Below are 26,395 nucleotides of genomic sequence, written 5' to 3'. Positions count from 1 at the left end.
CCACAGACCCAAACAGCACACAAAGGTTAAAGGTCAGCATATCATAATGTTAAAATGTGCTAAATATATACACTGCAAAAAACAAAAAAAAGGAGTAAAAGTAGCTCACGACTTGTTTTATTTTTTGAAAGTAGCTCTCACCCTAAAAAAGGTTGGAGACCCCTGTTATAGAACGATACATTTGACAATTTTAAGCTTGGCCTACCATTTTATTGGAGCGATGAGGAACAGGTGGGGCTTGAAAAGGCCCACCTGTTCAAAGTGGGGAATAGCAGAAAAAGGTTGAGAACCACTGCAGTAGAGGCACTAAATACTAATATACACCTACAAATAAGCATTATATGTCCTCTTTAAAAACATGTAATGCTGAAGACCTTGAAAATGGGGACATGCTTTTTTTTGTTTGCTTTTTCCACGGAACAGTGGGAGAGGTGGAAAGGTTGTGAGTGTTTTGTAATTACTGCTGCGTGCACTCACCACAATGACAGATGTGTAATGTGTGAATTAAAGTGGGTGTACATGAGTGTTTTAACACATCAAACAAACCAAAACCAGATGGGTTATGGAGCAGTGCAGACAGATATTGCTGAATCAAAGTTTTTACATTATGAACCCTTTATCATACTACGGAGATCTACATTAAATAATGCAAACAACTGGAAGCTCATTTTAACTCTGTCTCTCTGTCCCTCTTTAATGCTCTCTTTCACACTCTCTAACAATGTATTATAAGTTAATTTAGTATAAATAGACCTAATGGGCAGATTCAATTACCGCCTTGCCAAAGTTACAGATGAGATGCACCAGAGATGACACGATTAGCTTTTGGCTGAAATGGCAGCGATCAGAGCTCAGACACATTCCTGCTGCAGGAGAGGCACAAAATGAGCTCCTAATTCAGATCAGACTGAAAGGAAATGAGAGGAAGAAACAACGATATTTTCCCCGTTACATCTGCAATGTAATTAGAATGACATGCTGTCTGATTTTGAAATGATTCAACAAGAATTAAGGCAGTGTAATTATTTTTCACTGAAATTGGTCTCAGTGAGAGCGAAACCATGGCAAAAAAACAACAATGTTTTCGAAAATGTAAATGACAATTTTACACCTTCGTGCACTTGTAGGCAAAAATATAAAGACTAGATGCAGTTAGTGACTAAAAGCCTGCCTTTCTTCAAAATAAATATATCCCATGAACTTAAATCTGAACAAAATACGCTTTTAACTTATATTAGTTTTGGTTGGTGTTATATGTGAGATTATTTTGAGACAAAAGGTTTCTTGGCCACAGTGAGGCTGCATAAACATCTACAATTCTAACGGAAAGAGCCAAAGAAGCTTTTTTTCCATTTCCGTTTGTATGCTAAGCTAAGATGAGCATCTTCTGGCTGTGGTGAACGAGAGGGTAATTGCATTTCTCATCTAACTCCTCCAACACATTTCTAATGAGTGGAATTTGCATTGTGCAACTGTACATAGAAAGCAAGACAAAGAGGCTGAGAAGGTAACGTTTCTTACCTTGGCAAACAGCGCGCCCTTGGCTGCCAGAGCGTCCTCTGCCCTCCCGTTGGGGTAGCACTCGAAGCGAGCGTCCAGGATGGGGTACCGGCTGGCCAGCATCAGCCCACTGTTCAGGAACTTGAACCTGGAGCAGCATCCTTTCCAGCCGTAGCGGCCCACATCGCTCAGCACGTAGGGGAAGTAGCGATGCAACTGCCGCCGCAGTTTAGTGGTTGATCCGTGGTCGAACACTTCCTGTAGAGCCATAAAATCCAAGTTGGCAGGGAAGAAGGCGGAGATCTCGTGGTCGAACGTCTCGTCTCCGTGGCGGCGTTTTCTCCCAGGGCGCTTAGAGACTGACGTGCGAGGGACGTGAGAGAGAGTGTTGTTGGAAGATATCCCAACACCGTCACCGCCATGGTAACGGGTGAGGGACTCCCTTGAGGCAGTCATGCTGCCCGTGTCTCCCCCCGCCGGCTCCCCACCCCTGTGGTTCCCTGTCTCAGCCTCCTCCTCCTGAGGGTCTGGCTCTGGGGCGCTGATGCTGATCTGAACCCCTGAGGTGTGAACAGGGCAATCTGAGTAAGGTTTGGTCGGGGTCCCTTCCCCATGCATGGGACAGTCATGATGGCCACTCTGAGGCCCTGTAGTATGCAGGGGGCAGTCCGGACCCTCCCCCGGGTCGTGGACAGGACAGTCTGAGCTGCCGTTGGTTTCTGCGGAGTGGAGCGGGCAGTCCGCCGCCGTGACCTCTCCCTCTGGGTGCAGGGGGCAGTCAGAGGAACCCTGGTCTCCTGTAGAGGGGTGGACGGGGCAGTCTGGGGCACCTGAGGGGTGGATTGGGCACTCGGTGGGGGGTTCTGTTTCTGTGTCGGCCGGACCGTTGGTGGTGTATGTTTGGTCCGGACGCTGGTCCAGAGAGGAGGTACGGCGGAACCCTGTGGCAAGGCTGCTGAAGGAGACCGCACTGAGGACGGAACAGAAAGAACGATTTGTTTGATTGGAATTTATGATAAAAGTAAATGTTTTTTACTTTTTATTTATCAGTTTATTTCATTAAACAGATCAACTTTGTTCAGAGTATAAACTCATATTATGTATGTAGCATAGATAAATCACAGCTGAGAAAACATGAAAAAGATGATACAACTGAAATACAAAATATAAAAAAAAACTAAAAAAGACAAACTAAAAACTAAGCAGTAACATATTTAGAGTTAAATTCAAACTGATGACCTGACAATACATAGAGTTCATATTTTGTCAAGGGTCGAATAAAACCGAGGGATGATTTCACAGATAGTCACACACTCTTACATACACTGTTCATATACATACATACACACTTACTTGTAAACATATACAAATGTATAAATATGATAACAATTTATACTGCTAGGACATAAGTGAAAGCACCCAAACTCTCGGTACCTGATGGAAGTGTTGGTCGGTGAGTCGATGTAGATTTTGATCTGAGGCCGACTGGCCCCGTTGCGGATCCTCTTCCCGACCTCGCGGGCCCTCCGGTGGGTGTCTGACAGATTGTTGAACCTGGCCAAGGAGTCGGGCAGCAGGCACACGTTGGCGCTGCAGAAACAGAAGCTCCGTCCCTGGGGCCTCCATTCCCCGACACCCGCCCCCGCCGGCCCGGCCTGGCCCTGCTCGGCCTGGTGTTTGTCTGGTCTGCACAAGGTAAGCAGCAACATTATATATCAAGTCAAACTGCGAGGAACACAAATCGCTATTAAACTTATTTGAAAATAATATCTGGATTTTAGAGAAACATGGTTGTTAACTTTTTTGGGCAGGTCACATAAGTAGATACTCTCATGTCCGTATGCTAAACATGAAGGTAAAGCCAGCAGACATTAGCTTAGTTTAGCATAAAAGACTAAAATGGCCCGATCAGCTTCTCTGGGCTCTAAATATCCAATTTTATTAAAGTCACCCTTAGTTTCTGCCTGTAAAGTAACATTAATGGTACAAATCGACATGCATACTAATGTAAAATAGTGTTTTCCCTAACTTACAATACAGTTATGGTCACTGAAGCCTCCATTTTCACACATTTCTTTTTTTCCCTTTTCTGATTCTGTTATGTGGTTGGCCTCCTTATAACTCAAATGTATTTGTATTTTATCATGTTTTTTTAACCAAGATCTGACTTATTCCATAAAAAACACTGCTATTTTGATCTCATATTATGGAAGAATTAGTATATATAACATTCAGCAATCATCACATCAATGTTGGGAAAGCACAGTAGTTACTGGAAACCAACAGAGATAACAAAGGGAATATCACATTTAACTTAGGATACCACTACAAAAGCAAGGAACCCAGAGAGAGTGCTGCTCTCCCACAGCTAACAGAGCTTGAACAGTATTTCAAAGTGTGTGGTTATAGTGGGTAGCCATTTTGGTTTGTGTTTGGATAACCAAACGCTCGCTGGAACTGATTGAGCCTGGCAGCTGGAAGCCAGACCCATAAGCATTTACAGTAGATAATGACTTCATTTTCTGCCTCATCAAATCTCCAAACCTTTGGAACGACTGGCACTGTAGATATAACATGAAGCATGACTCTGCAAGTGAATGGCTTATTTTTCACCTCAAATAGATTCGGAAAATCATTGTGAGGCATGGTACAGGAACAAATCGACAATGAATCGCGCTCGCCTGGAAACAGCGCATTTGAAGATTGCCAATGTCGACGGGGGTGTGTGGCGCAGTGGGTTAGTGCGTTGGTGTTGGGATCAGGGGGTCACAGGTTCAAACCCCACTGCAGTCAGCATGTCGTTGTGTCCCTGGGCAAGACACTTCACCCCAAATTGCTCCTGTGGGGATTGCCCACAGTATTGAGTATGTAAGTCGCTTTGGATAAAAGCGTCTAACAAGTGACATGTAACATGTAATGGGTGGCACAATTCCGTTGTACACACCGACATTAACAGCAGCCACATCTGTGAGCACGGCGCCCGGCTCTGTCGTCCAGTGGAAATGCTTCACAAGTCCGCCGGTACGCAAATGCGTAAAAAAATAGTGAGACAAGTGACGGTACGCATTTCAGATGTTTGCCGCGCATGCGTACCTGCGTACCAGTTATGTGCACCCCTGTCTATGTTAACCTACATGTACAGTATGCACAGGAGTCTTCCAGATAGTTTGACTCTACAGTTACACTAGGTGTGTGTTACGCCCATTAGTTTGAGTTATTACTTGTTTTTTAGGAAACCATATTTTTTTTATGGAGAACATACCTCACCTAAAGGCCTCAATCTTATCACAAACCCTACTCTCCAATGTATCAATTCTTACCACACTGTGTAGTTCCAGTACAAGTGACATTATTTTAAGAAGCTATATGCATACTAATGCTGAAAATTGTTATCACTAACCTGCGGTAGGTGTACAGGTACGGCTGGCGGACGGCCTGCAGGGGAGCCCAGATGAAGAAACCCAGCAGGGCGACGGGCAGGGAGGCGAGGAAGAGGAGCAGGTAAAGGGGCGCAGAGATCAGCACACACAGGGTGAGGAAGGAGCAGGGGTCCTGGGAGCGTTGGCGCTTCTCCAGAGAGGTGGCCACGCAGGAGGCCAGCAGCTGGTCCAGGAGCCAGTAGCAGGGGAACACCAGGCTCCACGACAGGCCATCCAGGAAGTGCAGACAGGCACTGGAGTAAGGGGTGGTGTGGAGAACCATCTCTTCCCTCCTTTCTCCCTCTGTATTTCTCTCTGTCACTTTCTCCTCACGCTATGTCCACACCGACATACACGCTCTTAACAAGCTTACACAAATCTGTTGCGGAGATACAAATAAACTGAAAATAAATTAAACATAAATCAGACTAAAATATAGACCCTCCCCCCTACTTGCAGAGAGGTACACTACATGTTTTGTGTGGTTTTTTTCTCTTCTTCACAGGCAAGCTTGTCTCAGTAATACTGCCCCTCCTTCAGCAATTACACCCTCTGCAGGGGGGGTCAAGGAGGGCAGTCTGGAGGTAGGTGGTTTCCATGATGAGAGCGTTTCCGTTGATGATGGATCTATGATTGCGAGGACTCCAATGTAAACATCACCCTTTCCCCAGGACCTGGAGAAGGTAAGAGAATAAGGAGGGGGAGGAACAAGAGGCAGGAGATCAGTAATTGACTTGACATAAGCATAGGAGCAAAATGAACCGTGTACCCAAAATAATCTTATTCTGTTTAGGTGTGTTTGTTTTTTGATGGGTCATCCAGATGTTCAGTAATGCTATTGCCTATCAAACTTAGTTCATTTAATTAAATTGTTTCCTAATGAAGATACATATCGTACATTTATACTGGATCTACAGAATAAAAAAGCAGTCATATTCAATAGCATACAGTTCCATGAAATACAATGTACACCTTACAACTGAATTTGATAGCTCAATCTGCTAGAATAATTACTCCAATAACTATTCCTGACAGAACCAATGTTGGCCAATATATTATGTGTTTTAACTTTTTCTTTAAGAAACCCTCATTAATCTTTAATGGCAGAACTTGTTTATTTTCTTGATATGTTCTCTGCTATTTGGTCTTCAAGCTCATAAACAACAGATTGCAAATTAGTTCGCTATACATTAATTAATTCAGGACTAGAGGATAAGTATCATGTTATGTAACCTAATTTGAAAAGCAAGAAGATGTAGTCAGGAAAAAACATGTGATAATATGTGAATGTTTTAAATCACTTAGCTAGCCAAAAGCAGCTAGCTAAGATTCCTTATCAAACTTCCCATGACACATTATGTTTAAGATTCTAAAACATGCCCCTGATATTCATGTCAGCTTTTAGTTTTAGTTTTAACATGAATCTAATCCAACCTTTTATCTAAGTTATGAAGCACACACTGAAAACTAGCTAGCAGGGCTAATAAGCTATCTAGTAAACACACAGACTTCATTGTTTCCTTCCTAGTTTCCTGTCTGCTGGAAGGCTTGATGAATAAACGACTGTCATATATGAGCCTATAGCAATGCTACATTAGGTTAGCTGAGTGTCTTGTAATTTACAAGTATATATCACTATATGTATCTACAGTTTATTTACAAGTTGTAAATAAACTGTAGATACATATAGTGATATAAGCTATATTCTCAATATTGAAGTTTTTACAAAGGCTATTTTACTATGCTTAGCTTCTGCCATGTTTTACCAATCATTACAACAAGGTCCATTTTCAACAGGAAGTGAGCAGTGATTTTTTTCTTCTCAAAGTACAGGAATACACAAACAGGATAATAATGAAATGATGCCTAACACTACTGTTTAAAACATCTCAATGTCTTTCTTCCCACAGATGACAGCTTTTCCATTAACTACATTACCAACACAAACCACCATGGCTAGAATCAATTCCACCAGTATAAATAAATAATGAATGGATGAATTCATTCATGACAACAGCCAGGGCTTTAGTGAGACACAAAGAGAGCTGACCTCAGTGTAACCTCAGATACCCCACAGGGACCACCAGAGCAGTGCAACAACCTTATTGAGCTAACACAGTGTCACTTCTACTGCAAAATGACTCCACGGTCCATCAATCACACAGCTGAAGCTCACTATATGTTTTACACACGTTAGGTTAAGATGTGTTACATGGCAGCACATATTAACACATAGAGCAAAGGCAATATCTCCAGTAAAGCATGTAAAACTGTCAAATAATATGATTGTGTCATGTATTTTACAATTTTTTTTAGAAAAGCCTGTAAGTAAAAACTAAATCATAACTATCCTTATATTGTCACAATTGAAAGAGCATCAAAGGTACAAACACCACTATGATACCCATTCTCATTATTTTCTTTGACAAGTTAATCCTCTGAATACTACACCTGTATCTATCAGAACAGCTGTCACTCATGTTTAACTACTTCTTGTGTGGCTTGACCGGGTGATAAATGACCTGCTGACTCACCAGTAGGTCTAACATTAGGCGCTTTCACACCAAGTACTTTGCCGTACTTAGTTCATCAGAACTCTTTAGTTCTGGTGAACTAAAGAGCAGATCGCGTTCACACCGGAATAAGTCCCTGAGGGAGGATTAGGCAAATGAAGCCGCTGACGTCACTTCTTCTTCTTCTGCTTTGGTTTACTGGCAGGCCGCAAACAACTTCACGGCGTATACTGCCACCCGAAGTCCCCGGCCGGAAGTCCCCGGAGTTGGGGACTGGCTTCAGTAGAAGCTGCTGGGAGTCCCAGCAGCTTCTACTGAAGCCCTCCGAGTAAATCGCCAGAACGCCGATATCTCCTCATCACTCCACCGCTCCCATGTTTTGTTTTGTGTTGCCATAAGTTAGTCTCTCTGCGTTTGTGCGCTGGGCTAATGCTAATAATGCTAATGCGAGCAAATAAAATGGCGGCTTCACAAAACCTTTTTGGAGTTTTACAGGGCGTGGTTTGCAATCCGCCCAGCCAATCAGAAATGGGAACCTTTTTCTCCCATGAAAGTACCACCTCTCTAGCAGGGACTGAAAAGGGGGTGGAAAAGTTCTCATGAACTAAGTTCTAGTTCCGGATTTTTTTGGTGTGAACGCAAATATTCGGAACTATATCGGAACTATACTGGGAAAAGTACTCCGGTGTGAAAGCGCCTATTATTTCTGTTCTTCCAAACACAGACAGTGGCAGACTATCAGTGTTAGTATTATTAGATCTCAGCACTGCCTTTGACACTGTTGACCACAACATATTGCTAGACCGTCTTGAAAACTGGGTGGGAGTTTCAGGAACAGCTCTAAACTGGTTTAGCTCCTACTTGAAGGACAGAACAAACTTTGTCTCAATAGGCAATTACAAATCAACCCTGATAAATATGTCATGCGGGGTTCCTCAAGGCTCCATATTAGGACCTTTGCTTTTTAATATTTATATGCTACCTCTGGCTGAAATGATTAAAAAGAGCGATCTAAGCTATCACATCTACGTATGCAGACGACACCCAGATTTATTTTTAAATTACACCGGGAGACTACTCCCTGATTAGAACACTGAGCAAGTGCATTGAGCACATCACTGACTGGATGACTCAGAACTTTCTCCAATTGAACAAGCAAAAAACTGAGATCATTGTTTTTGGAGCAAAGAAGGACCGATTAAAAGTATTCACAGAGCTTCAGTCGGCAGACTATAAAGTAACTCACAAAGCAAGAAATCTGGGTGTAGTGATGGACTCAGACCTGGATTTTAACAGTCACATTACAACAGTTGTTAGGTCTGCATACTACCACCTGAAGAATATATCAAGGATTAAAAAACTAATGTCGCAACAGGATTTAGAAAAGCTTGTCCATGCTTTTATTTTCAGTAGACTCGACTACTGCAATAGTGTATTCACAGGGCTCACAAAAAAATCTATCAGAAAGCTGCAGCTGATTCAGAACGCTGCTGCTCGAGTACTCACTGACACTAGAAAAGTGGATCACTCCGGTTCTGAGATCATTACACTGGCTTCCAGCCTGCCAAAGAATTGATTTTAAAATACTACTGCTAGTTTTTAAATCACTAAATGGCTTAGGACAGAGGTACATAGACGACCTACTCCATCACTATGAAGCATCCAGGAGTCTCAGGTGTTCTGGGTCGGGTCTGCTCTCTGTTCCGAGATTAACCACTAAACATGGAAAAGCAGCTTTTAGTTATTATGCCCCAACAATTTGGAACAAACTGCCTAAACCGTGCACGTCCGCCGAAACACTTCCTATTTTTAAATCCCGACTAAAAACGCACCTATTTGCCGCTGCTTTTAATTGAGCTGCCCATACTCACACTACAGTATGCCTTTTTAGTCATGTATTCTGTACCTGCTGTGTTTATTTATTTATTTCATTATCTTTGCTTTTTATGCCTGTTTTTAAATGCCTTTTTAATAATGTATTTATGCTGTATTTGTTCTTAAATGTCTTTTGCTTTTAATCTGTAAAGCACTTTGAATCGCCACGTGCTGAAAAGTGCTATATAAATAAAATTGCCTTGCCTTGCCTTGCCTTCCAGCTGACTGTTTTACTGCCTGAAAGACTTACTGACCTGACGTCTGACTGTCTGGCAGATTAGCGTTCAACAGACAGAGTTTCCTTTTAGATTCAGCCTCCTGGCAATCTCTGCTCTTTTACTTGAGACACAGGTTATGACCCTTACTTACTCTGTATTTGAAATTGTGAATATGACTGTGATGGTAATTGGTTAAAGCACTGTTTAAACCACTTATCTATGGAACGCTGCTATGCATTTAGCATAAACAAAGGATGAAGCGAGCAGAAAGAAAGTCAGTGACGGAGAGTGGTACCCCAGCATGGGAAATGTAACAGTTTTAAGAACAAAAACCAACAAAATGATTCATATGGGTTTCAACTTCTGTTAGATGGTCGAATAGGAAATATACCACAGTATATTCACAGCACAGTGCTTTACTATCGCTGTGCTGTAGAGAGGATGATACACACATTCATCTCACCACTTGAATGTGGCCACAGAGTGTCTCGGGCCAAAATACACAGCGCTAAAGCTAAAGACAAACCAGTCCAACTAAGTGGGGAAATGAACATTTTTCAGATTATTCCAATACCACAGGAATTCAGCAGAAAAGCCACATCTTGCAATGTTACAGAAAGTTTGTGATGGTACCGTGTGCTTACATTATTTACAATGTACATGATGGAGTTTGCTCAGATAAAATGCAGTTGAAAGACCCAGAAAATGTAAGGAAGCAGAGTTGAGTTAAAGGAGTAGTTTGACATTCCGGAAATGCCTCCTCTCCAAAGTAAGATGAGAAGATTGTTACTTAGAGCGATATCGATCTTTATATGTAACTCTTGGCACGAAAACAAAAAAGTGTATTTGTCGAGCTTTTCCTTGTGGATCTGCTGTATTTCCTGCCTTCCTCGGGCAGACAGCTCACCAGGATCACATTGTGGAAGCTGCCAGCTGAAGGCAGAGAGAGCCTCTCATTCCAATTCAGGCTTCTTTTATTAGGCAGGGAAAAATCTGATGACCCACCACATTTAAAGTAATCTACTTTTCATCTGTTTTCCTCTGATGCTGTTAAGGATTGCCTTTTCGGGAATTGCAGTTGTCATCATCAACCGAACGTAGAAAAACACCCATCAATCACAGCTGATATATCAGCAAGCTCAAACTGTCACACTTAGTGTTATCAGGGGAAACGCAGCAGTGCATAATTCATACCTAAACACGTGGGTTTACAGAGAGCTGAAATACACAGCGGCTGCAAAAGATCCAAGAGAATGATTGCAGACATTTTAGTGGCAAGAAATCACATGCACATTCAGACACAGACATACAACCATAGAACAGACTAGACTTATACATGCAGACATAAACATGTTTACAGATACATTTTCTGTTGTTCTGGTGATGCGGAGGAGCTGAAGTCTGCTAATTAGATAGTGTTTCCTGAATCCTGCTGCCACCAGAGGAACCATGTTGACTAACGGGGACAAACCCTGCGTCTGTGTTTCTATTCTTAAAGATGTCGACATTGTACAGAGTATACTGCTCCTCTTTTACTTATCTTAAAAAAGTATCCCTTACAAAGTTATGGGTCAACTGGCTAAGCATTTGGTACTTTTAGACTGCAGAGAAATGTCTTGCTTACTTGGTTCCATGGGCCAGAAATGTTGTGTCTCGTCAAATGTGTTAGTTTTGTTTATGTCTGTCATTTCCTGTTTTATTTTGTACTTACCTCTTTCATTTCAGGCCCTGTTTCTTCCTCCCCTTGTGTGTTTTTCCCGCCATCATCAGCACAAGCCCCGCCCTTGATTGTTTCCACCTGTTCCCAGCTTCCCTTTGTTCTTTGTCAGTTCGTCTTGTCCTGTCCTCATGCCAGTACTCTGCTCGTCACTGAAATACTTATCTTTGACTCAAGCCTATGTTCCTGAAACTTGTCATTAGTTTAGTTCCTCACGTTGTGAGCGATTTCCTTTTGTATACCTTTTTTTTTGTGCAAAATAAAGTATATTAATTGTACTTTACCTCTGGCTCCCGGGTTGTGCATTTGAGTCCTTATCCTTGTGTATCCAAGTTTGTGACAAGAAAGGTACATAATGAAACCTTTAGGTGTTGATAGGTCCCCCAAAGCCTGAAGGTAAGAGGAGCGTGATTGTTTCCCTTTTGGTCCAAAATAAACTACTGATTGGACATTAGAGTTCTGCAGTTCAGGCTCGATTCAGGATGATTGATAGTGTGGTCATGCTCCGGGTTGAGGTTTAAAATATCAACATTAAAGTTAAACATCTATTGTTACTATTTCACTTTTAAATGTAGTATACCCAATTGAATCATGAATAAGACAATTGTCAAAGTTCTCTGCTCATATGACATGATTATATTTAGTTTGTTAAGATTTATGGTTGATTGAATTATCTTTAACTGATTTTTGGCCACATTAGGGCATCAGAACAAGCAGAAAACATCTATGGCTTAAACATGTAGGACTACAAAATGTTTGCGGATCAGAAAACCCAAACAATGAACTAAAAAAGGCTAAAAAGCCCTCTTGAACTGCAGAACTGGGAGAGAATTCTCAGTAGATCATTACTCTGAGCAGCACTTTGATCTATCTATGGATACAAACATAAATCAGTGGAGCAAGAGATGAGAATTTGAGAGGTCACAAATGTTATTTTGTGTCCTTATGGTGAGTCATGCTTGACCAACTTCTGGCTGAAAAATGAGATAGCTGTGAACCAATAGTCACTGTAAATATTGTTTTTCAGATTTTCTTTTGTTTTCTATGTGGCCCTGCAATGAATGAATCCCCAGACATCCCTGTTTTACATATCAGAGAGAGGAAAACTCACAGCCGGTGTCTGGGTACAATTTGATGAGTGGTGCTTTAATCAAGCAGTGTGGGAGTTTGCCTCTCCATAAGCCAAAAGCAATGCAACTTCAAAATGACTTCTCCCTCATTTACATACGTAATGAACCCAATGGGATGAAACGAAATATGACATATGAGGGATTGAAGCAGCTGGTGACCACACAGAGGCTGCAGATCTTTACTTACTACCTCCTTATTTTTCTTCATTTCTAGACCACAAATAGAAATTAAGCAACATAAATACATAACTCCATCTTGGTTTTGTATTTCAATAAACAAGTATGCATTAACAGACTTAAGGGAGACACAACACGACATAGATCAAAGGAGATGCCCTCCAGTCATTCATTTCCCTTTTTACCTCATCTTTACCCATATCCCTCCATCCTTCCTTACATCCCATCATCCCTCCCTTCATTCCTTCAACCCTTAATTCCTCCCTCCTCATATTCCTTCATCCCTTTTTACATCCCTTTGACCATTCATCCCTGGAACTGCGGTTGCCTGAAGTTTTCTCAAATGACTGTTCCTCTTCAGCCCCGATCAATACTGTCTGTCTGGATAAACCCAAGAAAAACTGTGTGCGAGCGCTCGCTGCCTCAGAGTGAGCGTGTGGGTGCATGCGAGTATGAAAAGGGTCGTATTCACTTTTTGTGTGTGAGCCCATCAATAGCTTGGGTGTGTATCTTCGTGTATAACTATTATGTGTGTGTTCATGTGAATGTACTGTATGTGGGTGCGTTTGTCAGTACAATGTAGAGCAGGGGCTTAATGGAGCATAGCAGGGATCACACACACACACACACACACACACACACACACACACACACACACACACACGCACGCACACACACACACACACACACACACACAGCTCTACATACATCTACAGAGGGAAAACTGATAAGACAAATAAGACCATCTGGCAGAAACTAAAATAGTGAATGCACATCAGAGTAATTACGCCCTGCCTGCTTCTAATGCCTAGTGTTTGTTTCTCACACACAGCAAACAGTACTCCAGCAGCTTCTACAGGACTAGCAGGTCACTTAGCAATTGCCACATGTATTGTACACACACTGTAACACACACACTGTAACACACACACACACACACACACACACACACACACACACACACACACACACACACACACACACACACACACACACACACACACACACACACACACACACACACACACACACACACACACACACACACACCAGTGACGTCACTCTGCTCTCGGCATGCTCCAGGGAGTTCTGTTGTCATGGTGACCCAGTCACATGCACTTAGTAACTGTACGAGTGAGGCGGGCAGACAGTGTACAGAGACACACACAAACACACAAACACACACACACACACACACACACACACACACACACACACACACACACACACACACACACACACAGGACACACTCATCCTGAAGTGTGAGTCTGTGTAGTGTGGGGAGACGATGAGGCGTGTTAAGTTCATGTTTAAATAGTCTGACAGGGGTTTAAACTTGAAACAAGTGATACCCATGTCATAGGTTTTTCCCTAGATGGTTATTTGCCAATCAATTAAGAACTGTGGTTTTGTCAATGGCTTCAAATTTCCATCAACAACAAAGTGATCTGGGCTGATTCAGGCCTCTGGGAACATCGGGGCGGAACAACAACTCCCATGATGCCCTGGCTCCTCAACTAGACTGGATCAATTGTCAAATTATTAATCATCAGCTAAAGGGAAGCTCACAGCTAATTACTCAATATTTCACAGCCGTATTACCGCTGGTCTCAGGAGGTTTTCTATAAATGTTTGTTTTTGTGTGCTCTATACAGTATGGCGCACCGAGTACAGGTAATTAACGTCTTGTGGTTTTAGATATAATTACATACTATTTAAGTTCTCTGCTGTTTGTCGAGTTGGCTGTTTAGCGCAGTGTAATTGTCTTTATTTTGCTAATTTGTATTTTAAATATTCAATTTAAAGGAATGGAATACTACAGTTTCTCTTGCGCACGAGATACCCGAGATCCCGACTTTTCTTTTTCTCTCTCTCTCTGTTTTCTTTTTTTTTTTCTATGTCCCTTTAGGGGCTCCGTAGAATACATATATATATATATATATATATATATATATATATATATATATGAAAACTCCAATATCAACGTAAGAGCTATGAAGACACAAAAATAACAAATACATTTAGGCTCCATCCGTATTAGAATCACTTTAGCATACTACCAAATGTTAACTGTAAACAGACAGCAAAGCTACAAAACACACCACTGTGTGTGGCTTGCATGACATGAGAGACGTGAGAAAAAGTAGAAACAGTATGTGTTCATCACTGAGTGGCCTCATAATTGAAAGAAGACACAGTTTAAAAAGAAAACCTGCAAAGTAAAGTAAAGCTTCAATAAATTAATTACAAGACTAACTAATGTCTTCCTTACTTATTTCTACAAATAATAATATCCCTCTCATCAATCACAGCAGCATGGCAGCCACTATAAGACAATACACTCATTCAGAACTGCAAAGCAGCGCAGTCAGTTTCATTGTTCACATTCAGTAGGTCAGTAGTAGATCAAATCAGAATTACCCAGCAGACCTCTGGCCAACCATCCATACTTTTATCAGTGCAGACAGCCGAGCTCAGATGAGCAATTTGTGTGTGTCTTTTTGTGCACGTGCCTGTGTGTATGCATGAATGTGTTAATGTGTGCAGAGCGGCTGTTTGCTCAGTGTAATCCACAACAGCCAGCTTCAGTGGATATACCTCCAGATTCAATACCTCAGAGTGATGGGTTTCATTTCTCTATATGCTTGGTGCAGGAATGAGTCCTGAAAAACGGAACAACGTTAGTATTTTACCAGTTCCGGTTCTTTCAAAGTGAACATTTTTTGGAATGTGTGTTTGGTTTGAAGCTTGAAATAAGATCTGTGGTTAACACAAGCCTAAGATATTTTCACCTCATGTACTATGAATATAAATATATAAATACCTCACTGGTGTAGCTTCGAAGCTTCTATCTGTCTTAAAAACGACCGTTGCTAAGCAGCTAAATTAGACTGCTAACCGTCATCACGCCGAACAGCAGAATAGCTACCTTTAGCTTAGCGGGGTGGTTTATAGCCTAATGTTAGCTTTTTACTTCTTGTGATAGCATATACTGTGAGCCATGTTCAGGATCAGCTCTCTGACTATCTTTTGCACATTTTTGCACACATGTCTGCACAGCCCTCCACCTTAAAATATAATACAATGCAGTTTGCCATATATTGTCATATACTCATTGTCCTAAGAGCTTTTTAGCTTTTACGGTTCTTTGAATATTTAAATTTAAATTGGGTGTAAACTTTTCTTTAAAATGGTTTCTTAAAAAGACTTCTTTTAATTATTTTAAAATGTTTGACCTACTATTGCAACTTATTCTCTTAGATTGTTTATGTTGGCACCAGCAGACACCAAAGCACAGTCCTTGTATGTGTAAACGTACCTGGTGCTAAACTGGATTCTGATTCTGATGTAAGCTTCCAAAATCATGAACGTGGTGTCAATATGGAGATGTTACCTTGCTGAAAAACATGTGGGCATCATAACAAGAAGCTAAATGAGACCCCAAACCTTCATCACAAAAATCACAAAGTGGTGTTAATAGGTGGAGATTATCCTGCTCAACAAAACCTTTAGGTATAAAAAACGTGTGTTGCCAAAAATTATATTTTCTGGAATATTCTAAAATACAATGCAACAATCCCAGTGCTTTTTGTCGAGGGAGCCCTTATGATGCTAGTTTGTACTTCAGAAATACATCATCACTGCACTACTCTGTTGCACGACATAACACAAGCTAGTCCTCTGTATGGTCGTCTAATGTACCATTGATGAGTTATAGAGCAGTATCAGATTCACAACTTTCTGGACACCAGAGATTTGTATCACAATTTCAAAACCTCTATACCAGCTGTATGCAAGAGCAGATGGAGAGGACATATAGACGGTAATAACAAATAATCACACAGTCAAATACACAATACTGCCAGCAGAACAGCAGATGGACCAAATATGTGGAGACACGACAACTAACACAACATTAAACACACTATATACCTTCTGTTTTTCTCTTACCGTTCAGCGCTCATTCTCTCTTGTCTTTCTCTGCTTCCCTTTTCAATTTCATGCTTCTCTGTCCTACTGAACTCTGACCTTTCCCCTCCCCATGTGAGTCTAACGGCCTTTACACTCACACACGCACGCACGCACGCACGCACGCACGCACGCACGCACGCACGCACGCACGCACGCACGCACGCACGCACGCACGCACGCACGCACGCACGCACGCACACACACACACACACACACACACACACACACACAATAACAAGCATGGATAATGCAGCCAGACATGAGTTTTCACTCTCGGTACATGAAGTCATCAATATTTGACCGGGGCATTAAGCTGCACATTATCAACTCCCACAAGTACTAACAAACACACACTATGCCAGCCCCAAAACACACACTCACATATACATCATTCACACACACACTCCACACTGCCCTGCTCTGTGGCCTGGCTGCAGACAGACATATAGATTGGTCAGCATTGATTTGCTCTACATGTGTTACAGCTGCAGTGTTCCACTGTCAAAACACAATCACACAAGAACATTTTCACTCTCATTTATGCCACGAAAATATATTTTATATCCATTTGCCACACAACGTTCCCAAACCACTTTCACCATTTTACCAACACGCTTGGCCGAGGACTTTAATTATGTTTGGCTTGTCGCCCAAACAGCCGAAGATGAGAGAAACATATCATCGTGTGGCCCTAATTAGAAGACATGTGCCTGTGGTAATATCCCAGCATGCTTTCAGTAGCAAGGTCATATTTATGTTTTGATGTCAGATGAAAATCCTTGACAGCTTTGCCACAGTTAAAAAAACCACAGTGGGAAAATTCACACATGACATTTAGACGTTATTTTGGACTTCACAGCGGGGTTAGAGTGATAAACCTTCGAGGGAAATCTGTGGAAAATTTGAAAATGAGTTCCCATATGGTATCACACGGTGCTGAGAGAGGAAATGTGTATTTGCTGAAACCAAACCAGCAAGGAAAGTGGTTGTTTATGAGTTTTAAAAATAGAAAAGGAAACCTACGAGTACAACAGACTACCGTTCGGCTACTCCCTATCCCCACGCACGTTCAGCAAATGTGTGGCCACAGCGCTCCAGCCGCTGCGCGCTCATGGCATGAGAGTTTTTTTAAATCTGGACGACCTCATAGTCATGGCCGGGTCCCGGGAACAGGCAATGTTTTGCACAGCACAGTTGATCACACACCTAACCAAGTTGGGCTTTGCGATCAATTGGAAGAAGAGCACCCCCATACCTCACCAACAGGCGTTGTATTTGGGAGTGGTGCTCGATGCAGACGCGCTACGCGCCACCCTGTCAGAGAGCAGACGCGGGTCCCTGCTTCGGGCGGTTCGCAGGCTGCGACAGGGGGCGACAGTGACAGCTTTGACTATCATGCAGACTCTGGGTCTGATGGCGGCTGCTCACGTTGTGGTCCCGCTCGGGTTACTGCATATGCGCCGCCTGCAGAGGTGGTTCTCCAGCCTGCGTTTAGATCCCAAGAGGCACAAACGGCGTCTGGTGACCATCCCCCCCTCAGTGGAGGGCAACCTCCGGTTCTGGGGGTCCCCGGATCACCTCCGGAGGGGGTCTCCACTGGGACGGGGGAGCTCCTACATCACAGTGTTCACGGACGCGTCCAGAACAGGATGGGGAGGGACCTGCCTGGGGAGAGCTAGGTGGGCGCTGGTCTCTAACAGAGTCTCGACACAGCAACCTCCTAGAGCTACGGGCGGTAGTGTTAGTCCTCCAGCATTTCAAACCCTTAATTTGGGGGAGACATGTAATGGTCAGGAGCGACAACAGCACCACAGTGGCTTATATCAACAGGCAGGGCGGAGTCCGCTCCACCGCTCTGTTGACCATAGCGGAGAAACTGTGGTTATGGGCCTCAGAGGTGGTGTTATCTCTGAGAGCCCTCCATATCCCGGGACTGGAGAACAGGGGGGCCGACCTCATGTCGAGGGGCGGCCCCCTGCCAGGCGAATGGACGCTTCACCCGGAGGTGGTGAAGCAGATCTGGGCCCAGTTCGGGAGAGCAGAGGTGGACCTGTTCGCCAGCCGGTGCAACAGCCACTGTGCCCTGTGGTTCTCCATGGCCCTGAGCGACGACCCGCCCTTGGGGGTGGACGCGTTTGCACACGAGCCATGGCCAAGGAAGCTGCTATACGCCTTTCCACCGCTGCGTCTCATTCTCCCTCTCCTGGGGAGAGTGAGGCGAGAACGTCTGTCAGTCATCCTAGTAGCGCCGGATCGCGTCGGGGCGCCGTGGTACTCAGAGATGACACAGATGAAGGTGGGCCAGCCCTGGGCGGTTCCCCAGTTCTGGGGGGCGACGTCTCAAGGGGCAGGTGCAATCTGGGCGTTACCCACTCTGGGCCAACCTCTCCAGGCTTGGCTCCTGAGAGGGACAGGCTGAGACAGGGTGGATTGTCTGATAGTGTTATTCAGTCTATCCAGGCAGCTAGAGCTGGATCCACCACAGCCTGTTACAGGCCAAAGTGGCTGGGATTCCAGCGATGGTGTGAGGAGCAGAGAATAGAGCCCCTATCTTGTGAGTTGGGCTCTATTTTGTCCTACTTACAGTTACTGGTGGACAGAGGGCTTGCTCATTCCACAGTGAAAGTGTATGCAGCAGCCATCTCGTCCTGCCATGAAGGATTTGACGGCAGGTCAGCCTTTAGTCAACCACTAATGTCGCGTTTTTTACAGAGGGTCAGGAGACTGCGCCCAGTAGTGCACACCTCCGCCCCGCAGTGGGACCTGCCCCTGGTGCTCGAGGCTTTGGTCTCAGAACCATTTGAGCCTCTGGAGCTCTTTTCCCTGAAAGCACTGTCGTGGAAGACAGCTTTGCTTCTTGCCTTAACGTCAGCCAAAAGAGTGTCCGAGTTAACCGCTCTATCGGTGCACCCAAGTTGCTTGTTGATTCGGGGTGACCGGAGCGGAGCGACACTCAGACCGAACCCCTCCTTTCTGCCCAAGAGCCTAAGGAGTGCGTTCAGATCGAGGGCTATTCAGTTGGGGGGCTTTAATCTTCCCCCCCATAGTGGGGCCAGGGAGGCTAAACTGCACCTCCTCTGCCCGGTGCGTGCGCTAGCATGTTAAGTGGAGCTCACGGCTGCCCTTAGACGCACCGAACAGCTGTTTGTGTGCTTTGGGGGCGGCGTGGCCGGTAAAGCTCTGTCCAAGAAGCGCCTGACAGGATGGCTCTGCGAGTGTATCTCACATGCCTATGGACAGGCAGGGAGAGCCTTCCCCACGGGGGTCCGTGCACACTCCACACGGGCTGTGGCTGTGTCAACAGCCTTATTCAACGGCGTGAGTGTGGAGGACATATGCACGGCGGCGTCTTGGTCAACGCCAGGCCCCTTCATAAAGTTTTATCTCTTAGATATGTCTGGCTCCTTTTCATCATCTGTGCTTACTGGGGCAACACAGGACTGGTGAGGAGGGAGGGGGGCTGTGGGTCAGTGGGCATCTGACCCCCTCCCCGGGCGTAATACGCTTACGTTTTTTCCCGGGCCCCGGTCCCGGGGGACGTGGCGCGCACTGGGCCCGTAAGGGGCTGGAGGACTCTTTCCCCCTGCTTCAGGGCAGGAGGGGAGAGCCCTCCACATTATAGTCCATACACACTCTTCACGGGGTAAGCGTGTCTGAGTGTGGGGGACATGGGGCACCTGCACTCTCCCCATGCTCCTTAGGGACTCGGGAGAGGTGGTGCATAGTGAGCCCATACAGGGCTGGGCACTCTCTCCGTCTACCTATGGGCGGAGGGTGGGAGCCCTCAGCACTGTTTTCCGAGCACACTTTTCGCGAGGTAAGCGCGTCAGAGTGTGCTCTGTCAGCCGCAGCCCAGACTTCTCCACGGATACAACCGAGGGAGAGGTGAGTGATGCGCAGTGGCTATTAACCAGAAAGCCGGTCAGGGGCAGTGGGATGGAACGGTGTTGTTGGACGACAGCGCGTGTATACATCGGGGCTCCGCCCACTGTACCCATAGAGTCCAGTAGAGGGCCTGTGAGAGATATAACGAGAGGTTACGTATGGTAACCCTTGTTATATAAGCACAGGCGGAGCCCTCTACTCGGGGCCCTGTCTGAGAGAAGTGTAGGATGACAGTCAGGAGGCGAGGCCTCCTTTTATACGGTGAGATGCACGCGCATTCAGGTAGGCCCGCCCCGGGGCCGGCTACGTCTATAGAAATCTCAGTAGGTGAATGCTTGCATGATAAGGTAGTACCCATAGAGTCCAGTAGAGGGCTCCGCCTGTGTTAATATAACAAGTGTTACAATACGTAACCCGGCGTTACCATACGTAACCCCTCGTTTCTTCTGACTCCACTGTGGTTAAGGTGGAGTGTACCTCTGACATTAGAGATCTAAAACAACATGACGTGAAAGTGAGAAACTTGAGCAAAGGTGAAGTATTTATATTCCCTAAGTTTCTTAAACTAGTACATAGGTCACTGAGTGGGCGTGTTGCCTTTTCTTACACTTCATTACTTCCTTAAACACATGGGAACACATGCATTGCACATACATACAGAAATAGAGAAATTATATTTTAAGCAGAACAGAAACCTGGGCTAACCTCACTTGTGTGTTTGGGGTGCATATCAGAAGGATCATTTCTTAACCTGCATTGCAACATATATAGCATCGTAACCTTAAAGTCTAGAGAAATAACACAGCTGGTCCAGTTTTCCTTCTAGGGTTTAACAAATTTCAACGGCAATATTGCGTTTCCCCTCAAGTTCATAGAACATTTTAACATGCTTCCTCTCATAGAAGCAGAATATGGCCTCTTTAATGCCAGTATAAAAATACATTTATTTTGCTTAAACTTACTTAAACACAAGTTTCATTTTTAACTTAATAAGCACTTTAGAAAGACAGATTGTGAGCCCACACTGTGTAACCACATTGAGTCGCGGAAAAAGTCTTATTGCATCGTGCTGTGACATCAGTGACTCGGGTCTAAACTCACTCATGGTGTACGTGGTGTGACTTCATGGAGTTTGTTCCCATGGGTCCCGTCCCCCACCCTTAAAGATTCATGCATGTTATGTTCAGGGATGGAGCGAGGCCCCGGTCTCAGAAGTGCTGCCTCCTCCTCCCTACAGGCGGCTGATATTTCCCCTGACAACCAAAGCCTCTTCCTGATCTAATTATTATGTATCATACTTGTGACAGCACTTCCTGCCTGGTTCATTATGCATGTTCCATACTTCAGCCACACAGGTATATGGATCCTTCCGGAAAGCACCCTTAAAACATCTAGCTGCTGAATACTGTCCAATGCCTTTTGGAATTGGATGCGTGTAGCAATAAATAAAAAGTGATTTTTTCTCCTGATCATCATGAAAAATCCATGCTCTAACAAATGTGATGGTCAAATTATATAGATGGAAAGAACAGTGAAAAGGACGGACAGAGAGGAAGATATTATCGGTTAATGTGGAGAGAAGACAGGAGCAAATGACTGCTGGCTGACAATGTCATCAGTTTGTCGGATGTTGCCATGGAAACGGTCCAAAGTTCAACCATGACAAACACAGGTAAGTGTTAGAGAGAGAGAGAGATAGAGAGAGAGAGAGGGAGAGAGAGAGAGATAGATAGATAGAGAGAGAGAGAGAGAGAGAGAGAGAGAGAGCGAATGATAGGGGAGATAGATAGAGGGTAGAGAGAGAGAGAGAGAGAGAGAGAGTGACAGATATCGACAGAGAGAGCTCGCTCTATTATTATAGTCTCTCTCCGTCATATTCATACGCTTACTCCTCTCTGCTCTCTCTCTCTCTCTCTCTCGCTCTCTTCTCTCTATCTCTCTCTCTCTCTCTCATCTCTGCACATCTCCCCTTCATTTCCTTCAGGTATGCCCGCCCCGTGGCCGGCTCCGTCTCTGGAATGTCTCAGTGATGAATGCTTGCATTATCTGACAAGGGGTAGTACCCATAGAGTCCATGTTAGAGGGCTTCGCCTGTGCTTATATAACAAGGGTTACAATACGTAACCCCTCGTTTCTCTTCTGACTCAACTGTGGTTAAGGTGGAGTGTACCTCTGACCAGGGACGTGCACAGACATTTGGAGGGGCTATTGCTCTAAACTGGAAAAAGGGCCTCCCCCCCGAAAAAAAATATAAGACCAAAACGATTATTACATTAACTAATTTGAACAGTAATTCACATCATCATCTCATAACAAAATAAGCTAAGGCAACCACTTGCATTCGGTGACTTGATTTTTAAAATGAAAACCAGGGACATTTTTTGTTTTGCGGTCCATATCTCATTAAAATATCTAATGTTAGTAACTATTAAAGAAAGAATGGGGACAATTCAATGTAGTTTGACCTGTGCAGACATACTGATAAAATAGGGCCTCTAACTAATTACCTTAAATAAACTCACTAATTAATGAAACCAGTTCAATACACATTATTCTTATTCTTATCATTCTTTATGAGCGCAGAAACGGTAAGGTATCTAATTACTTATTTATTTAGTATTCCATAACTTAATAACAGAGATGGTCAAATTAAAGTAGAGACATGGCAGAAATCCTACAATGCAGCGGGACAGTGAAGTGTTCTCTGAGAGAGGGCGATCAAGAGAAGAGAGCGAGCGGCGCGTTGAGGGAGTTCACCATGGATGTTTAATAGGAGTTTACGGAGCAGATGGAAAGACACAGAAAGACAGAAGCACAATAACAAGTATATGTAGGTGTTTTTTTGTAAATAACCGACGGTGGCCTATAATAAATATTATATATACCTAACATGTGTAATCACACACTTAGCGATATAGAACATAAATAATAAAAACGTAGGCCTACCTGGTTTAAAACACTTTTGTGGTCTTACTGTGGAATGAGTTCACACTGAAACGAGTTCTTCATTCAAAATTTCGTGGGCAATTACATGTAAGAAGAAGGAGAAGAAGAAGAAGAAGTAAAGAAGTAGTAGAAGAAGAATGAAGCTGGTGTGTTTCCCGCAGCGAGACACTACAATACTAATTGTGGGCTTATCATGTTGATTCGATCACAACAGAAAGAAGAAGAAAAACCTCTCGCTCTCTCCAGAGGGGCAGGTCTGCCAAAAAGGGGAAACGGGCCGTTGCCCGGGCAACAATAGCCCGTACCTGTGCACGTCCCTGCCTCTGACATTAGAGATCTAAAACAACATGACGTGAAAGTGAGAAACTTGAGCAAAGGTGAAGTATTTATATTCCCTAAGTTTCTTAAACTAGTACATAGGTCACTGAGTGGGCGTGTTGCCTTTTCTTACACTTCATTACTTCCTTAAACACATGGGAACACATGCATTGCACATACATACAGAAATAGAGAAATTATATTTTAAGCAGAACAGAAACCTGGGCTAACCTCACTTGTGTGTTTGGGGTGCATATCAGAAGGATCATTTCTTAACCTGCATTGCAACATATATAGCATCGTAACCTTAAAGTCTAGAGAAATAACACAGCTGGTCCAGTTTTCCTTCTAGGGTTTAACAAATTTCAACGGCAATATTGCGTTTCCCCTCAAGTTCATAGAACATTTTAACATGCTTCCTCTCATAGTTTGGTCTTAGCTTCAGTCCTGCTTCAACTGTTATCAGTGAGAAATGCACAGTACACAACTTGCCAAACAACAAACAGCTGACAGCCGTTGGAGAACTGAAAAACTAAAGGGTCAGACACTTCTATCATTGGTCGTCAGAGACCAAAGCAGAGCAAAAAAAGGTTAGCGTGCACCAGAAACACAACTCATCTGATTGCTGTGTTTACAACTTGTAGTGCTCAAGTAACCAAAACAAATAAATTAAAGAGGACATATAAATGAGTATGTGGGAGAGAAACTCCCTCTGGAGCGAACACAGGATTGTAGCTTTTGCAGACCATTTATATGCACAGAAACATATAGAAACATATATTTACATTCACAGAAACATATACAGTGTAGAGCAGTGGTTCTCAACTGGTGGGTCGCGACCCAAAAGTGGGTCACGGACCCGTTTCAAGTGGGTCGCAGACATTTTTCTTCTGAAAAAAGATTATCTTTTTTTTTTCCCGAAAAAAGTCGAACTTTTCTTTTGAAGGCCCGATATTCTAACGCTGTGCATGCAGTAGGCGTTGGAATGGAAGTACCGGAGACCATAAACGGTTTTGAAAACTTCTGTCACGTAGTGATCATCTTCTCAATAAAACATCTTTGCTGATGTTTTTTCGAGTCTTCTGGCCAATCAGAATCAAGATTGCTGCCGGAAGTCCCCACGGAGAATAACTTTTTTAAAAGCATACTTTAGTTCTGTGAAAGGATATAAGGGATATATGCACTGTACTTCACTGTTATTAATATTGTATGCTGAAAAGCGTATATATTACAGCACCATTTTTTGTTGAATAGATTTGAGTGGTTCAAAATTTCGGGTCGCGATTTATTGATAAAGAAAAAAGTGTTTCCAGAGGCCTGACCAGTTGAGAACCACTGGTGTAGAGCACACTACAGGAGAGGGAACCCCCCCAAAAAAGAAGCAGAATATGGCCTCTTTAATGCCAGTATAAAAATACATTTATTTTGCTTAAACTTAAATTTACTTAAACACAAGTTTCATTTTTAACTTAATAAGCACTTTAGAAAGACAGATTGTGAGCCCACATTGAGTCGCGGAAAAAGTCTTATTGCATCGTGCTGTGACATCAGTGACTCGGGTCTAAACTCACTCATGGTGTACGTGGTGTGACTTCATGGAGTTTGTTCCCATGGGTCCCGTCCCCCACCCTTAAAGATTCATGCATGTTATGTTCAGGGATGGAGCGAGGCCCCGGTCTCAGAAGTGCTGCCTCCTCCTCCCTACAGGCGGCTGATATTTCCCCTGACAACCAAAGCCTCTTCCTGATCTAATTATTATGTATCATACTTGTGACAGCACTTCCTGCCTGGTTCATTATGCATGTTCCATACTTCAGCCACACAGGTATATGGATCCTTCCGGAAAGCACCCTTAAAACATCTAGCTGCTGAATACTGTCCAATGCCTTTTGGAATTGGATGCGTGTAGCAATAAATAAAAAGTGATTTTTTCTCCTGATCATCATGAAAAATCCATGCTCTAACAAATGTGATGGTCAAATTATATAGATGGAAAGAACAGTGAAAAGGACGGACAGAGAGGAAGATATTATCGGTTAATGTGGAGAGAAGACAGGAGCAAATGACTGCTGGCTGACAATGTCATCAGTTTGTCGGATGTTGCCATGGAAACGGTCCATAGTTCAACCATGACAAACACAGGTAAGTGTTAGAGAGAGAGAGAGAGAGAGAGAGAGAGAGAGAGAGAGAGAGAGAGAGAGAGAGATAGAGAGAACATTACATGTCCATTCAGTGGCTCACATTTGGAAATGATTATTTTTTCTATTTTTTGTATTAAGGGAAAATGGAACTGTACTTTTCTTGTTTCAAAATGTAATTGAAATCTTTATAAGTACGTAGCAAATCGCGCCCATTCGCCGAGAAAAGTGTTGTTCAACAGGCTGAGCCGGTACATACTGTATCGTACATTGTTCGATAAGGTTTGCTCGTTAATTTATCATACCACAACCTGCTCTTTAGAAACAACCAGCCTGTGTGTGTCTCCTGCTCCCAGTCTTTATGATCCTGTTGGTGTTCTCTTTTCATTATGGCCGCCTTGCCTAGAAATGTTTAAATGTTTAAACATTCCTTTGATTTCCTTTGATTTTAAACAAAAATGATTTAACTAAAACATTGTAAGCCCTTAAGCTGTCTCATTAAAGTGAACCAGAACCTATGGCGTTTTAAAAGTCCTAATAATAATAATAATGTCTAAAATGAACACTGATGCCATTGCCAGACAGG

The 26,395-nt window shown here is 43.5% G+C and overlaps 1 protein-coding gene across 4 annotated transcripts in view; it reads right to left on the bottom strand.

The window, feature by feature from the left end:
• Nucleotides 1-26,395, bottom strand: part of smpd3 (sphingomyelin phosphodiesterase 3) — an 84,073-nt gene that overhangs the window by 42,922 nt on the left and 14,756 nt on the right. For 2 of the 4 annotated variants that reach the window (XM_034122173.1, XM_034122176.1), the window contains 3 exons: nt 4,901-5,593; nt 2,935-3,186; nt 1,522-2,470 (listed from right to left, as the gene is read on the bottom strand). In XM_034122173.1, coding sequence (XP_033978064.1) covers nt 1,522-2,470; nt 2,935-3,186; nt 4,901-5,202 — 1,503 coding nt within the window. In that variant the 5' untranslated portion in view covers nt 5,203-5,593. Of the gene's footprint in view, nt 1-1,521; nt 2,471-2,934; nt 3,187-4,900; nt 5,594-23,353; nt 23,414-26,395 lie in introns of those variants that run through there. The other 2 variants (XM_034122175.1, XM_034122177.1) reach the window with 2 other exon arrangements.

Source organism: Trematomus bernacchii, unplaced genomic scaffold (assembly GCF_902827165.1).
Source record: "Trematomus bernacchii unplaced genomic scaffold, fTreBer1.1, whole genome shotgun sequence".
NCBI classification, from domain to species: domain Eukaryota; kingdom Metazoa; phylum Chordata; class Actinopteri; order Perciformes; family Nototheniidae; genus Trematomus; species Trematomus bernacchii.
The sequence above is the reverse complement of the archived record's forward strand: the minus strand, read 5'-3'. Positions and strand labels throughout refer to the sequence as shown.